General features: G+C 38.8%; 2 protein-coding genes across 5 annotated transcripts in view; both read right to left on the bottom strand.

Moving 5' to 3' along the window:
• Positions 1 to 14293, bottom strand: part of LOC307133598 (craniofacial development protein 2-like) — a 1416430-nt gene that overhangs the window by 380490 nt on the left and 1021647 nt on the right. The window lies entirely within an intron of this gene.
• The window catches only part of clcn1a (chloride channel, voltage-sensitive 1a), a 37955-nt gene that overhangs the window by 12507 nt on the left and 11155 nt on the right, over positions 1 to 14293 (bottom strand). For all 4 annotated transcript variants that reach the window (XR_013817522.1, XR_013817523.1, XM_079829651.1 and 1 more), the window contains exons 2-13: positions 11151 to 11439; positions 10940 to 11071; positions 9797 to 9925; positions 7864 to 7997; positions 7668 to 7745; positions 7352 to 7430; positions 5683 to 5808; positions 5501 to 5585; positions 4865 to 4966; positions 4609 to 4693; positions 873 to 1028; positions 194 to 263 (exon numbers count right to left, since the gene is read on the bottom strand). Coding sequence is in view for 2 of the 4 variants with exons in the window: in XM_079829651.1 (XP_079685777.1) it covers positions 194 to 263; positions 873 to 1028; positions 4609 to 4693; positions 4865 to 4966; positions 5501 to 5585; positions 5683 to 5808; positions 7352 to 7430; positions 7668 to 7745; positions 7864 to 7997; positions 9797 to 9925; positions 10940 to 11071; positions 11151 to 11439 (1465 nt within the window). In the remaining 2 variants the exon portion in view is untranslated. The remainder of the gene's footprint in view (positions 1 to 193; positions 264 to 872; positions 1029 to 4608; positions 4694 to 4864; positions 4967 to 5500; positions 5586 to 5682; positions 5809 to 7351; positions 7431 to 7667; positions 7746 to 7863; positions 7998 to 9796; positions 9926 to 10939; positions 11072 to 11150; positions 11440 to 14293) is intronic.

The raw sequence follows: 14293 nt of genomic DNA, 5'->3' as shown, positions 1-14293 counted from the left end.
AAAAAAACTTATTTCTTATACATTTTTGTCAAAATCTATATTTGTTTTAAAACATTATTTTTTATTTCAAGTTTAAATTCAGTAGAGATCAGCATGTTCTTTTTTAGACCCTAAAGTATGTTCAAGTGATCCTTAAATAAATCAGAATGAATCCACAAATGGCAGTCATAAATGAATAATACCCAAGACCTACCCAATACAAAGACAGGCATGAAAGCTCCAGACGGGATGGGCATCGTGGTGGAAACTGCAGACATCCAGAACTGTGAGATGAATAATAATGTTTTCACACAATTGCCTTAATTCTAAAATCGCTGTCAGCACAAGCACAACCTGTACGAGCCTAACCCAAGAAAAGAATGATTGCTTAAGCAGCTTCAAACCTGACAGAGATAATGACTGTCCTGAATAAAAGCAGGTTTTGTTGAAGCCATCTACTGGCTACTGACATGATAACTAAAGCCAATGTCAGTACATGGTACTTTCCTAGTGTTTTAAAGTGAAAATTACTTTGGTAGCACATTTTACAGTCCCGTTTTGCATGAACGTCCTATGTACTTATTGTGGTAATGATAATAACTAGGTACTAATGTTGAACCTACCCCTAAACCTACCCCATGTAGTTGCCTTACACTACTCAGTACTTTTGTGGAGTACACTGTAGGCACATTGAAAGTGCACATACTGTAAAATAAAGTGCAATCATTACTTTACTTAAAGCTTTTTGGGTGGCTGTGGCGCTTTATCCTAGACAAAGATAAAGTGTAAAAAACACACATAGTTAAAGAGAACAGAAGGACCTTGTGACAGTGAAGGAAAATAGCAGATGATTGATGAAGGACAATGTGAACAAGAGACTTAAAAGGACCAACCTTCATGATAAAGAAGACAATAAGAATGACAAAGATGTTGACGTCAGGGTGAAACCACACAGCAGAGCGACCGAGACCAGGCGGGAGAGTGGAACCCCATATTTTAGTCCAGGTGAAGTTATCAAACAGAGAGTTAATGCACTCCCTGGGCATCAGCTGTGGAATAATATCAACACATTCACATTAAAACCAAATCAAATAACATATTTCAGAACTCCAACCAAACTATGACACTATTCGCAGTGGTTCTCAACCTTTGTGACTCCAAGGCCCACCATTCTCCACAACAATATCTGCTGTAATGGAAAAGTTTATTTTTTAGAAACTTAGGCCCAATCCCAATTCTATTTTATACCCCTTCGCCTTCCCCTACCCCTAAGCGTTCCCCTTGCCCCTTGAAACAGAGTGCCAAGGCGTAGGGGTGAAAATATTCCCCTAAGAAATGGGACACTACTACTATACCATTACACGTCATCATACTCCGTTTATTTTATTAGTGTCCTGTGACATTTAACCAGAATAAACAGCAAAATGAAGTGTGTAGGCTATATATAACAGAAATCAGGCACGTTTAACAAATTACTCACTCCCAACAGATTTTTGCGCTGTATTTGGACTTAATAAAACGGTGCTCATTTTCAGTTCAAAAACGTATGAGCCAGAGTTTCCTAAGATGATACAGAATGATACAAGCCTGGTGAAGCCGCTTTTCCATCGGGTCAAACTGTTCTCTTTGTTTATTAACCGTTCCATTCCGTGCTGATCCGAGCCGGCCGGTACGGATATGTTTTCGTTATCTACTGTGGTACTGCAATAATGTTCATATGGAATACGTCAAGTCAGTCATTGCCTTGGTAACGCAAGAGTTTACAGACGATATGTGATGTAAATATCGACTGCGTTCTGAAGGATGACCAGATCTATATTTTTTAAACTATTATTAATATGTGTTCAAATCAATCAAATAGTGCGTTTAGCAAGCTATGGAGAAACTGGCAACCAGAGTCAGTGGAGGGAAACTCCTCATACCCCTTCGTTTGAAGTGTGGTCCTGAAAAATCTTCGTTTGAAGGGCTACCTGACCCTTCCCCTTACCCCTACCACTCCAACCAAAAGAGAATCGAGACACCGAGAAGAGAAGGGAAGAGAAGGGCTAAGGGGTAGAAATGGGATTGGGCCTTATTCTAATTGGTGGACACTCTTTAAATGTTCTTTAGGGTCCCCACCACTGATCTATATAAATGACTGGACAGATATAAAGCAACTGCAAATGTAGCTCATGACGTCATAAAAAGTGAAGCCGCCGCGCCGCCATGTTGGTGTTCCCTAGTCAGCTCACGCGTTCTATTGAATGAATAGGACATTATATGATTTTACTGAGAAAACATTGCCTAAGGAGACACCGTTTTAAAATCTAAAATCTCCCTGTATATTCTTACAACACAAACGTCCTAAACATGTAAATAGTTATTCGTTTATAGTCAGGACTTTCCCCAGCTGATTAAAAAGTTACGTTCATATTCATTACAGTAGTAAACATCAGCTCGACGGGCGGACGAGACACTTCAGCGTATGTATTACAACTGTCAAATCACACAATTTGAAATCAGAATAAATATTTATGCCTTGTAACCTGAAAACGCATTGTACTGTTGCGTTTATGCATTTATGTTGTGCTGTAGTTTTGTCTTTATTCATACAGTAGGCTAACTGCAAATGTTTCAACAATGATTTCGTTATCAGCATGCATTTTGAAGCAGTTAATTATGTAAACGATGATTAAATAAAAATTTAATTCAACAACATGGCATACATAACACTTATACTCAAATGGAAACTGTAAAACAGCGCAAATTTGTGCTGTCTTTAAGAGTCTGAAATAGACGTTGCTCAATCAGGAAATAAAATACACACATCATAACGCTGACTACTTTATTTCCGAGATGATGATTTCAAACTTTGAATTGTAATACATATAGTGCAATATAGAGGCTTGTGTTAATTAGCTATTCAAATCAATTTCTGCAGCTAAAGACAGATATACGTTAATGTTTAACATTTCCTCCATAATTGCATACATAAAGAAATATGGTTGTTTACCTTAGTTCAGTTACGTTACGTGTGTCGGCAGTGTGCAGTAGACACACCCACATTAACGATTTCAATATATAACTCATCCTCTCCGAAAAGACCATAAACATTACAGATAACTTCTGAAATAACGATTCATTTACATACATATATCGTAAAGCTAATCCTGTGAGATTGAGACGCTGCAAATCGTGTGATTTTAGCTCAATGTTTTGGCTGTACGTCAATGATGCTCTCTGCAGGTAGGGAATAGTAAGATGGCCGCTCCAGCACTTCTGGTGGCTTCTCTGCCGGATGGCAGTTTAGAACGCGATGAGCAATCCAGTCATTTATATAGATAAGTGGTCCCCACTCATTTAACCAATTAATTTCCATGATTTTTCCCCAATTGTGCCAGATTAAGGATTAAGGATAAGGATTTTTTATAAAAAAAAAAAAAAATTAATAAGGATTCAAAATTGATACCTGACAAAATATTTTAGACCTTGGTATAATGTATACTCATGCCCATGGGAATCCTGGTTCCCTTTCAAGTGGAACTCGATACAGCCTCAATGGCGTTGACGCAGTAGGAACACTTTTGTGCTGGAGTTACTTCAAGAGCATCTCTCAGCAGCAGGATTGGCTCCAGCAACCTTAAAGGTATATGTAGCTGCTATTTCCGTTAGCCATGGGTCTTTGGACGGGGTGTCTCGGTTTTGTGCCAGACGGTTGAGGCCTATCTGGTGACCGCAAGTTCCCTCCTGGGACCTAGCATTGGTCCCAGGAGCCTTAATGGAAACCCTTTGGAGTCGATCTCAGAAAAAATGCTGACTCTCAAATTGGCTCTATTATTAGCATTAACATCACTCAAGAGAGTAGAAGACCTCCAGGCCCTTTTTTTAGTAGCCTCCTCCTGCTTAGACTTTGCACCAGGGGATTTTGCACCAATTATTTTGCACCCCTGGTTCTGGTATGCTTTGATGGTTGCAAAAGAGGAAATGCGGTCACCAAGTAGCATATGTTGCATTGAATTTCAGATGCTATCACCCTCTCCTATGAGGCGCACAAAATGGCTTCACCTCTAGGGGTCAGGGCCCACTCCACTAGGAGTGTAGCATCTTCCAAAGCTCTGGCACCTTTATAGGATGTTTGTGCTGCAGCAGGCTGGCCCTCTCCGCACACTTTAATCAGGTTCTACAGTTTGGATATGGATTCAACCCCAGGATCCCGAGTCCTCCCGAGTCAGGGTTGACCAAAGTCCAATCTTCACTCAACAAGCATCTGTTCCTAAACACAGCCTTGTGGACAGGCTCTGATACCAGCTCATGCAGGAGCGTTCCCATTGCGTCAACACCATGATGCAGCGTCTTGTTTCTCTCTGAGGAAACCGGGTTACATGTGTAAATGAGATGCTCTTCAAAGACAAAAAACAGTTGTTGAGGGGGTGAATTAAAATATGAAATATCTTGATTTTTATATGTTGGAGCTTATTTTATGCTCGTTTTGCCTTATTTTAAATCATCTTAAGGCCATTTTGGAAGTTTGCTGAGGCCCCCTAGTGGGCTTCGGCCCCTGGTTGAGAACCACAGCATTACAGGATGGTCCCAGTTATAAGAATGAACAAAACTGTACTGTTAATTGTTAACAAATGTTTCTAATCTGACCTCTCCAGCCATGAACTGCCCAAAGCCTGGAGGGAATGTCAGTGTCGTAATCACTAATGTCACAACAGCAGGGAAAATCAGCCGGCTGAGAGAGAAAATATGACACATATTCCAAGTATTTTGGACTCATTTTAAAAATTGTTCTTACAGCAGATGAACCCTTAAGCTAGTACTGTAAACTCCTATAATAATGTTAAAGAAGTTAATACTAAAGCTAATATTGTTGGTTGTCATTTGGTGATTTTTTTTCTCTTACTGTTTTGTTAGGAATCGTGTGAGAATGTTAGGTCTTCTCATGAACAGGATAACTTGACGGTTCAGGTAAACAAAAAAAGCTCCCAGAAACCCACAAGAAATCCTGTGGGTAAAAAAAGTAACAAAGACAAACACTATCACATCATTCTAGAGATCCAAATACAAGATTTTTTTCAGTTTTATAATAAGACAACATAATAAAATAAACAGATACATTGAAAGGGTGGCTGAATTGTTTCTGATCCATATGAACACAATTATCATGGAACATAATAGAGTATAATGGAATAACATCATCAGAAAGTTTTAGCAAAAGATGATGTTTCAACAAGTCAAATATAATACCAACATCTGGTCACATGGTCAGCTGACAATAATACAGAAGTTAAAGTGCTGTGTGCTCAGGTCTACAAGTGTGTCAAGGGTTACAGTCACACACACACACACACACACACACACACACACACACACACACACACACACACACACACACACACACACACACACACACACACACACACACACACACACACACACACACACACACACACAACACACACACACACACACACACACACACACAGCTTCAGAATTGTGCCCTCACCACGAACGGCACGCTTTCACCCAGCGCTCTCACCCAATAATGGCGAACGCTGGGAGCTCCTGCAGGTCAAAAGGAAAATCCATGCGGAAGTTGGTGCGAAAGAGAGCAGTGATGGTGACTGAAACAATATAAATGGAAGAGAAACGTCATTTTGTCTGACATATGATCATCTCAACGCTGCTAAGACTATTCAAGAATATTATTTAGTATCCCACCTGCATCCTTGTTGAACACAGACAGGACTCTGAAAATAAAAGCACTGAATGTGGCAGCAAAATAGCCCCTCCAGTAGTTTCTCACAGCAAAATAGGTTGATGTAACTTCAATGCTAAACAAAACACCTGGACAAACAAAATGGGTTACAGTCATCTACAGCAGGGATTTCAAAAAATTTTATGCCAATGATCACAATTTTTTGTGATTTAGTGCTTATGTAATATTTTTTTATTCATATTTTTCAGGATTCTTTGATAAATAGAAAGTTCAAAAGAACAGCATTTATTTAAAATATTTAATATTTATTTAATATATTTTGTACTAATATAAAAGTCTTTATTGTCACTTTTGATCAATTTAACGCATCCTTTCTGAATAAAAGTTTTAATTTCGTATACTTCTTCATCTGCTTTTTTTTGGGGCAGTAAATAATGGCGCAAACACCAGTAAATTGACTCACACACACCTTAGTAAATCACCTCGCATGATTCATTTAAATACTCTCCTCCCATAAATTTTTCGTAAATTTAAACTCCAACAAATGCATATGCAATAAGGTCAGCTGCAAAAATAACCCTCTCCACATCTTTTCAGCACAAATATTTCACTGTGTGTCTTTAGTAAATTCTGAGATATTTTTTTTTACACCAAAAGAGGGTTTGCCCTTAGAGTTAATCGCATCTATCATTATTTGCGCTAAGTGTAGATAGAATCTATCCGTATTTGCACTTAGTGTAAATAGCCTCTGCCAAAAACTCCCTGACCCCAAACTTAGAATCATACTGTTTTGACATTTTACTGGTAAACAAACATACATATCTAGTTCAGTCATCATTTCAGCCAATGAGTTTGCACCAGTTCAGCCAATGAGCTTGCTCAACCGGTTCATTGTTTGCTGTAAGCTAGTCTTGCAGCGTGCTATTACGCCGGCCTCACACCGCACGCGCAAGCAGTGCATATCTGCTGCAAATGCGACCGTGTTCTCCTCTGTCTCATACACACATGCATATAACATGTTTAGTAGTTCACATGATAAATGTAACATTAAAGTTAAGATATGCTTCTAGTTTTAATAATTTAAACAGGCTTTTGAAGTTTGTGCAAAAACTTCTGGCAGTGTTGTGTTTTCGTGTATTTTATTTTATTTTTTCACAGCGCTGGATGTCATATGGTGATCGTGAAACACACGGGACACTTCACTACATGATTTCATGGTGAAATTTGTTATTATATAAATTTGCCTCTGCGCGCGTTGTGAATGCTCTAATCTGTTAACATGGCCGCCGAAAAAAATATGCGCTGCTTACGCCCTGCTAACGCGTGCAGTGTGAAACCGGCCTTAGAGTTCCTCTGAAACCCTCCACCTTCCCCAGCTCCACCTGCCTAGATCTGCTATGGGATTTCCGTATGTCTATTTATGCAGCAGCAACATATCTTACATGCTTACAGCAAAGTGTCTGTGTATCTATTAACAGTTGCAAGTCCACACTTGCTCTGCAGCAATAATCAATAGCAGCAGCATTGTAGTAGATCTAGTCTGCCAAGACCAAAAAATTAACACTGCCATATATAGTCAATAGCATGGTAAAACTATTCAGAAAGTTGATTGAAATGCTGATTAAGATTAAGAAAAAGCTAGCAAATGCCTTTTTGCACCATGCACTTTACCTCCAAGAGGGGTTCCAAAACAGCATCCAACCCCTACGGCACAACCCACTGTGAGGATGTCTGTATAACAATATGGGCTCTACTGACACAGAGGCATACAAACAAAGGGAAGCAGACACAGTTGAGGGTACAGGTCGGGGAAGGTGGCAATAATTCATGGTTATATAAATGCCCTGGATGATAAATCAGCACTGTCCTCAAAAATAATGTGTAGTAAAAAACCCTGTACTGCCCCCTGATAATAAATGAGCATTCAGCATTTTATGAATGGAGATGCCAAAAATACATTGCAGGATCTCCATGCACTTCTGCTTACCTGATAGACTCCAGAGAAGAACGACATAAACTTGCTGAGGACAGCTGCACAAATACTGGCTATGTGGACAAAGGGACCCTAATGCATAAAAATAACACAGTTGAAATGTTAGCATTAGAACAAATCACGGTGCAATTTTTAAAATATGAAATGGCGAATTTGAGATCATGAGACTGCAAAATCAAATGTGTCTCACCTCTTTGCCAACTGGCAAACCACTGCCCAGGCCAGCAGTGAGTCCCACCACCTTTGCAATAAATGCCTTGAGTGTCAAATACTCCTTCAGCACAACACCTCTTAGTATGGTTTTCAACTCTGGAATACCAGAGCCTGAGGGAAAAAATAAGAGTTAGAAGAGGAATGAAAAATGACAAAATCTAATTTTGGCAGTATACACAGAAAAGACAGCTGAAACTGATAATAATGTAATGCAGCTTTGTTTTCCAACCTTTTTCAACAAAACCAGAAATGTGTTCCAACTTATACTGGACTTCCTTAAAAAGGGACTTTTTTTCATTTATTATATATTTTTTATGTATACAGAATGTAGGTCCGGTTTTGTCTATGTATATCTTTATTAAGGATAAACATTTGTTACATTTTAGCTCTTAATTTTTGTTCAATCCGTTTTTTATGTGGGCAAGAGAATTTAGAATCGAATTTTGAAATTCTGGAAAACTTTGTAATAAGCGGAGAAATGAACAAATAAAGTGTAGAAAAAAGGGAACTGAAGAAACCGATTTTTGATTTAAAGTCATGACATCAAAATAGATCACAATTCTTATTGTATGGAATATTACAGTATGGAATATGGGAGTATGGAATATTACAGTATTTTTTATAAATGATTTATCTTTGCACGTCATTGTTATTTTTTTTTCCTTCTCACATGCCCTCCGTGAACTTTATTCAAAATAACTCCCTTTTCTTCTTGCAACATCTCTTCTCTGATGAAGCTTTTTTTGGCGTGAGGCCGGACAATCTGTCACTCACATGACATCGACCAATAGCAAACCACAATCATCCAATCAATTCCTGATGGACAAAATCAGGCCCTACATTTTTTTCTTGTTCGAGAAGCAGTTTCACTTAGCCTGGTCCCACCAGACTCTCGTACATTTCATTTGTACAGAGAGTCTGGCCACTCTCCATTGACAAGCGTTAACTTCCTTGAAGGCGGGTACTCTGTTGAAGTTTAAAAGTATTGGATCTGCCCAGAGCCACTCTGGATCTGCCATAACCAATCGCTAACGTTTGGTCGTGACGTATGTCATCTCAAACTAGCACACGACATCAACGTCATCGTTCTCAGCCACTTCCTCTGTTCGCTGATTGGACCGGTTAAAATTTGACCGGAGAAAACCAGAGAATATACCACAATCCCAGACAGAGTACTGAAGGAAAATTTAAATTGGAAGTACATAGGAGGGCGGAGCCAGGCTAAGTTTCCTTTGGATATATGTCACAATAAGGAAGCAAAGACTATCACAACGGTTTCTTTTTCATGCTGACTTAAACCTTTTGACAGACAAATATTTTTAAAGTTTCAGTTTTACAAGATTAGAGAAAATCTCTCCCTGTAACCTGCATTAGCACCCCTGGTTGGAAATCAATGATCTGGATGGTGTTGTTAAAATGATTGCATTGGATGAACCAGCAGGTGGCGTTGTTGAGTGTGAAGCAATAACAGTAGTCGAAAAAAAAAAGGAAAATATATGGCTGGTATGTTTGAGGGGCACAGAATATAGTAAGGGTGCTTCTAAGAGGCGGACATAGTTTATTTAGACACCTTAATAAAAAAACTGAGATTATATAAAGAGGCAAGATCCAAAATGAACTCACCATTACCTACTGTCAGAAAAGAACTGAGTATGATTTTCGAACACATCCAATGAGACATGCCATTTGCCACAAAAAGGCAGAAAACAAATTATTCCTTTGTTATAGGGACAAAACTATATATTTTTTAGTCCCAACAAAAACGCACTAATAAACTCTGTTTAAAGCTAAAAAATCTTCAAAGAATATAAATAGGATATAAAGAAAAAATGTGAAGAAAAAGCAGAAGGTGTATGAAAAGTAATGAACAAAATATTAAATTAAAAAAGGGGAACAGTGAGACTACACACCAATGGCCTGAGGAGCGACCAAGTGGCAGAAGAGGGAGGCAAACAAGATGAGCACCATGGGATAGAAAACCCAGACCAGGTACTGCAGTGGGATGTTTCCCCTCAACTCCCCATAAAACCACTTATACGCTGAGAAACACAGAGAAGGACAGAAGTGATGGAACACGTGAGGAAGAGAAAGAGGAACACAAAAGCAAGCCACATGGAGAAGTTTTAGAAATGAGAATTGGAAAAAACTAAGTGGTAAAAGAATATGGGATATAACAGTTGGCAAAATAGAACATGGGTTTTCAAATGTTTCAACATGGACCTTCAGACAATATCTTCTTTCGAAGGACCCCTTTCATAAAATATAAATGATATATGAAAAATATATACAGAAAAAAATATATTATTAATTATATATAAAAAATTAAGAAATAATATATAAAAATAATAATTTAATATAAAAAGACCCATTTTACACTGTGAAATAATAAATAAATATTAATATGTAAAATATTACATTACAATTATGTGCTAAATATATTATAATATATATTGCTAAACATATTTTTTTGCAAGTGATAGAACTCCAGTTTCAAAAACCTTGGAATAAAAGACAGAAATAAATATAATAATTCATCCACAAAAGAATAAGGTAATAGAACCTTTTCACAGACTGTGATGACGCGTTTTAACGGTCATCAATATCGTAAATCCTGCAACGTTTTTTTGTATTTTCATAAAAAATATTTTTTTTTACATTTATAACACTAATACTTTGTATTCTATTACTTTTGCATCAAATTACAATAAAAAAGTTAACGCTGCTGTGAGGGTGTTTAGTAATAGCGTCTATGGGAGTGATGATAAAAATTAACATATTTCTCTCTTTTCACTGCCGTTATCAATCTCACTCTATTTTGAAAAGTGAAAAGTAGAGTTTGTAGAGTTTTTTTTTTAAGTAGTGAAATCCCTATAGTGGCGTTTTTCTTTTGCTATGTGAGCAAATGGGCACACTATTTTTTTTTATGTATTCTCTCATTCACAGCTATAATATTTGACCCAACTATGACGACTTCCGCTCTGAGAAACCCGGAAATGTGAAAAGGGTCTATCGAGAAGGAGGCGGTAGGTGAGGAATTCTGGGTAGTGTAGTACCTTGTAGACTCTTGGCACTAGCATAATCCATGGTCCAGCTGACTAATGCCATGGTAATACCCAACAACACCAGAAAGATCCAGTCTTCTCCCAATTTAGAGACAAGGAACTTCTGTACTCGAGCCACGCAGTCTGGGAAAACATTACAATCAGATTCCAAACCTCAAACATATTTTTCATATCTGCTTTTGCAAGGCTTATTATTATTGACCTCTGCACTTGGAGTAGGAGCGCCGTTTCTTGAATGAGGAGGTGTGGCCCTGCTCCTCCTCCTCTCTGTCATGAATGCTCCCTATCTCCAGGTGATGGTGGCTGTGATGGCGACTTCGGCCGTGACTCCGCCCATGGTGACTGTGATGGTGGTGCCCATGGTGATGATGCCCATGGTAGTGATGTCCATGGTGATGATGTCCATGCTTTTTTCGCTGTCTCTCCATCAGAAGGCGAGTGGCCTCTCTCCGCTGGGACCCACCAGGGTGCTCTCTGTACTCTCCATATAGCTGATCACAGAAGAAATAACAGGTTTTGTTACCCAAGAGATCAGTGGATAAATAGCAGACACATTTATCCAAAGTAACTTACACGGATAATCCCCCTGGATCAAACTAAAGTGGGACTATATTGATAGCACATACTACACCTTGTAAGGTTTGGATCTATAAGCTTTTAGCATGGTTAATATAGTTAAAGGGATAGTTCACCCAAAAATAAAAATTCTGTCATCATTTACTCACCCTCAGGTTCCAAACCTGTATGAATTTCTTGATTCTGCTAAAGACAAATGAAGATATTTTGAAGAATATCAGTAACCAAACAGTTGATGGGCCCCATTGACTTCTGTAGTATTTATTTTTTTCCCCATACTATGGAAGTCAATTGGGTCCATCAACTGTTAGGTAGGTTTGGCTGAACTATTCCTTTCCTTTAACTAAATGTCTTGGTTACATATGTAACCCTCGTTACATTTACATTTATGCATTTGGCAGACGCTTTTATCCAAAGCGACTTACAGTGCCCTTATTACAGGGACAATCCCCCTGGAGCAACATGGAGTAAAGTGCCTTGCTCAAGGACACACTGGTGGTGACCGCTGGGATTGAACCAGCAACCTTCTGTGTATCAGTTCCATGGTTAAACCCACTGGACCACCATCTCACATTTTCGTTCCCTGAAGGAGGGAATGGAGACGTCACCCAATGAATTGGCATCTCGCTTGAGAGACCAATCCACTTCAAGTGTAACTAAATGAGCCAATGCACATTGGCATGCAATATTTGCATCTGACGCTCCACCCCGTCATGCAGGCATAAATACAGAAGCGGATGCATCGCATATGTTTTCGCTGAGGAGCCGAGCGATGACCGGCCACCCAGGGGTGGTACAGCAACCATGGTGACAGGACATGGTATCTCTGTTCCCTCCTTCAGGGAACAAGGGTTACATATGTAACCGAGACGTTCCCTTTCAGTCGGTCACTCCTGGCCGACGAATTGGGATTCCTACCAACACGCCATTGTTGCTACAATCAGCGCAGCCAATTCATCCCCGGAAGACTCTAGCTCACCCTCCAATGCAGCCAAAGTCATCCGGTCGTCCGGCAGAGCCCCGAAGGAAACGACTAGCACCCCACGACAGGATTCAGCATGCTCCTCCGGAAGCTCCAAAGGCTGCAGTGTGCAAGAGGAGTGAGGGGCCCGAGGATGTTGGCTTGTCGGGGAAGCCGTCACTGTAATCCTCAGATCACCCATGCTATTAGCCGAAGTAGACCAGGGGTCTCATTAATAAAACTTTGCGTATAAACCTTACTAAAAGTGTACGTACGCACTAAAGATAGATTTTGCGTACGCACAAAAAAATTCAGATTTATAAAACCATGTGTACATCAGAACCTGCGCAAAAATCCCTTTATAAATCACAGTCAGCAGAAGATTGTGCCTACGTGCATCTCCACCCTATCTCCTCCCTGAAATCACCATATAAGGAGCTTACAAAGCCTAGTTGTACTATGCATAACCTCATTTGCATGCACATTACCATCCACGTGATTCCATGTTTAACACTGTCAAAGGTACAAGACATAGAAAAATATTAGCTACAGACTATAAATGCCATTTGTGCCTTACACAGTACATTGCTGACAATCATCCAATATATTTTTTATGTTTTAGAATAAATATATCAAAATATCCATAACAACAAAATTGTATAAAATACTTCCCAGATATTTTTTTAAAAAAATAAAGTTTATTCATTAATTTCCACAGGCAAAATGTTATTTTAATTTAAAATATTTTGTTCATTTTAAACCCTTCAACTCAAATTTATGCAGTTTTGCTGATAATGTGAACATATAGGATGTTTAGGCTATTTTAATTTAGACAGATAGGCCTACTTATTTATTGCAGCGTAAATACAATCGTCTGACTCAGAGCGTCTGAAAGTTGTATCCTTCAAATACAGTGGTATTTTTCATAATTTTTTGAAGATGTCTTTACACTCCGTGTCCGTGCAGCTGTGGTTGTAGGCTAAAGTAAGCTGTTGGACCTATTCAAACCGGGTAATTACGCGCTGCGCGTAGGGCACCAAGTGCTCAGGGGGGCACCACAAGAAAATGCTAATGATAATGTGTATATAACGAATGAAATGGAGTGAAAATTAAATGTCATTAATTCTTATAATCGTTCTTCTCACATTTATTTTCTACAATATAACTTCAGTTCACGACCTCACCATCTGTGTTGCCAATTCCCTTTGTCTCCAGTATGTGCGTACGCACGGCTCAAAGTTTGCTTAAAGGTGCGCACATTCTCCCGTCAAGTTTGTTTTTTATAGATCACAACCTTTGCGTGGGAACTGGCGTACGTACGTTTCCAGCCCCGTTTTGTGCGTACGCACGCTTTATAAATGAGACCCCAGAACTGTGACCACCACGTAACCATCAACCGGCGCCAGGTAGTGACTGCATCCAGAAACACACGGGTGGAATGTCATCTTGAAAAAGACGTGTCACACCTTCCCAAAAAGAACAGTAGACATGTTTGAAACAGAGCAGAACACATGAACCACTTGGCTCCGAAGCGAAAGGGCAAATAAGCGATGCATCCGCTTCCATATATATACCCGCATGGCGCCAGGAGCGTGATATATAGCGTCAGATGCAAATAAATATATATATATATATATATATATATATATATATATATATATATATATATATATATATATATATATATATATATATATATATATATATATATATGGCAAAACAAATGAAATACTAAAACTAAACTAAAAATAAAAAATAAATTATAAAAACTTTAACAGTATCTCAATGATATAAATAAAACTGGCTTA

This window comes from Gobio gobio, assembly GCF_949357685.1.
Source record: "Gobio gobio genome assembly, chromosome: 11".
In the NCBI taxonomy this organism is placed as follows: domain Eukaryota; kingdom Metazoa; phylum Chordata; class Actinopteri; order Cypriniformes; family Gobionidae; genus Gobio; species Gobio gobio.
This window is presented reverse-complemented; position numbering and strand designations above follow the sequence as displayed.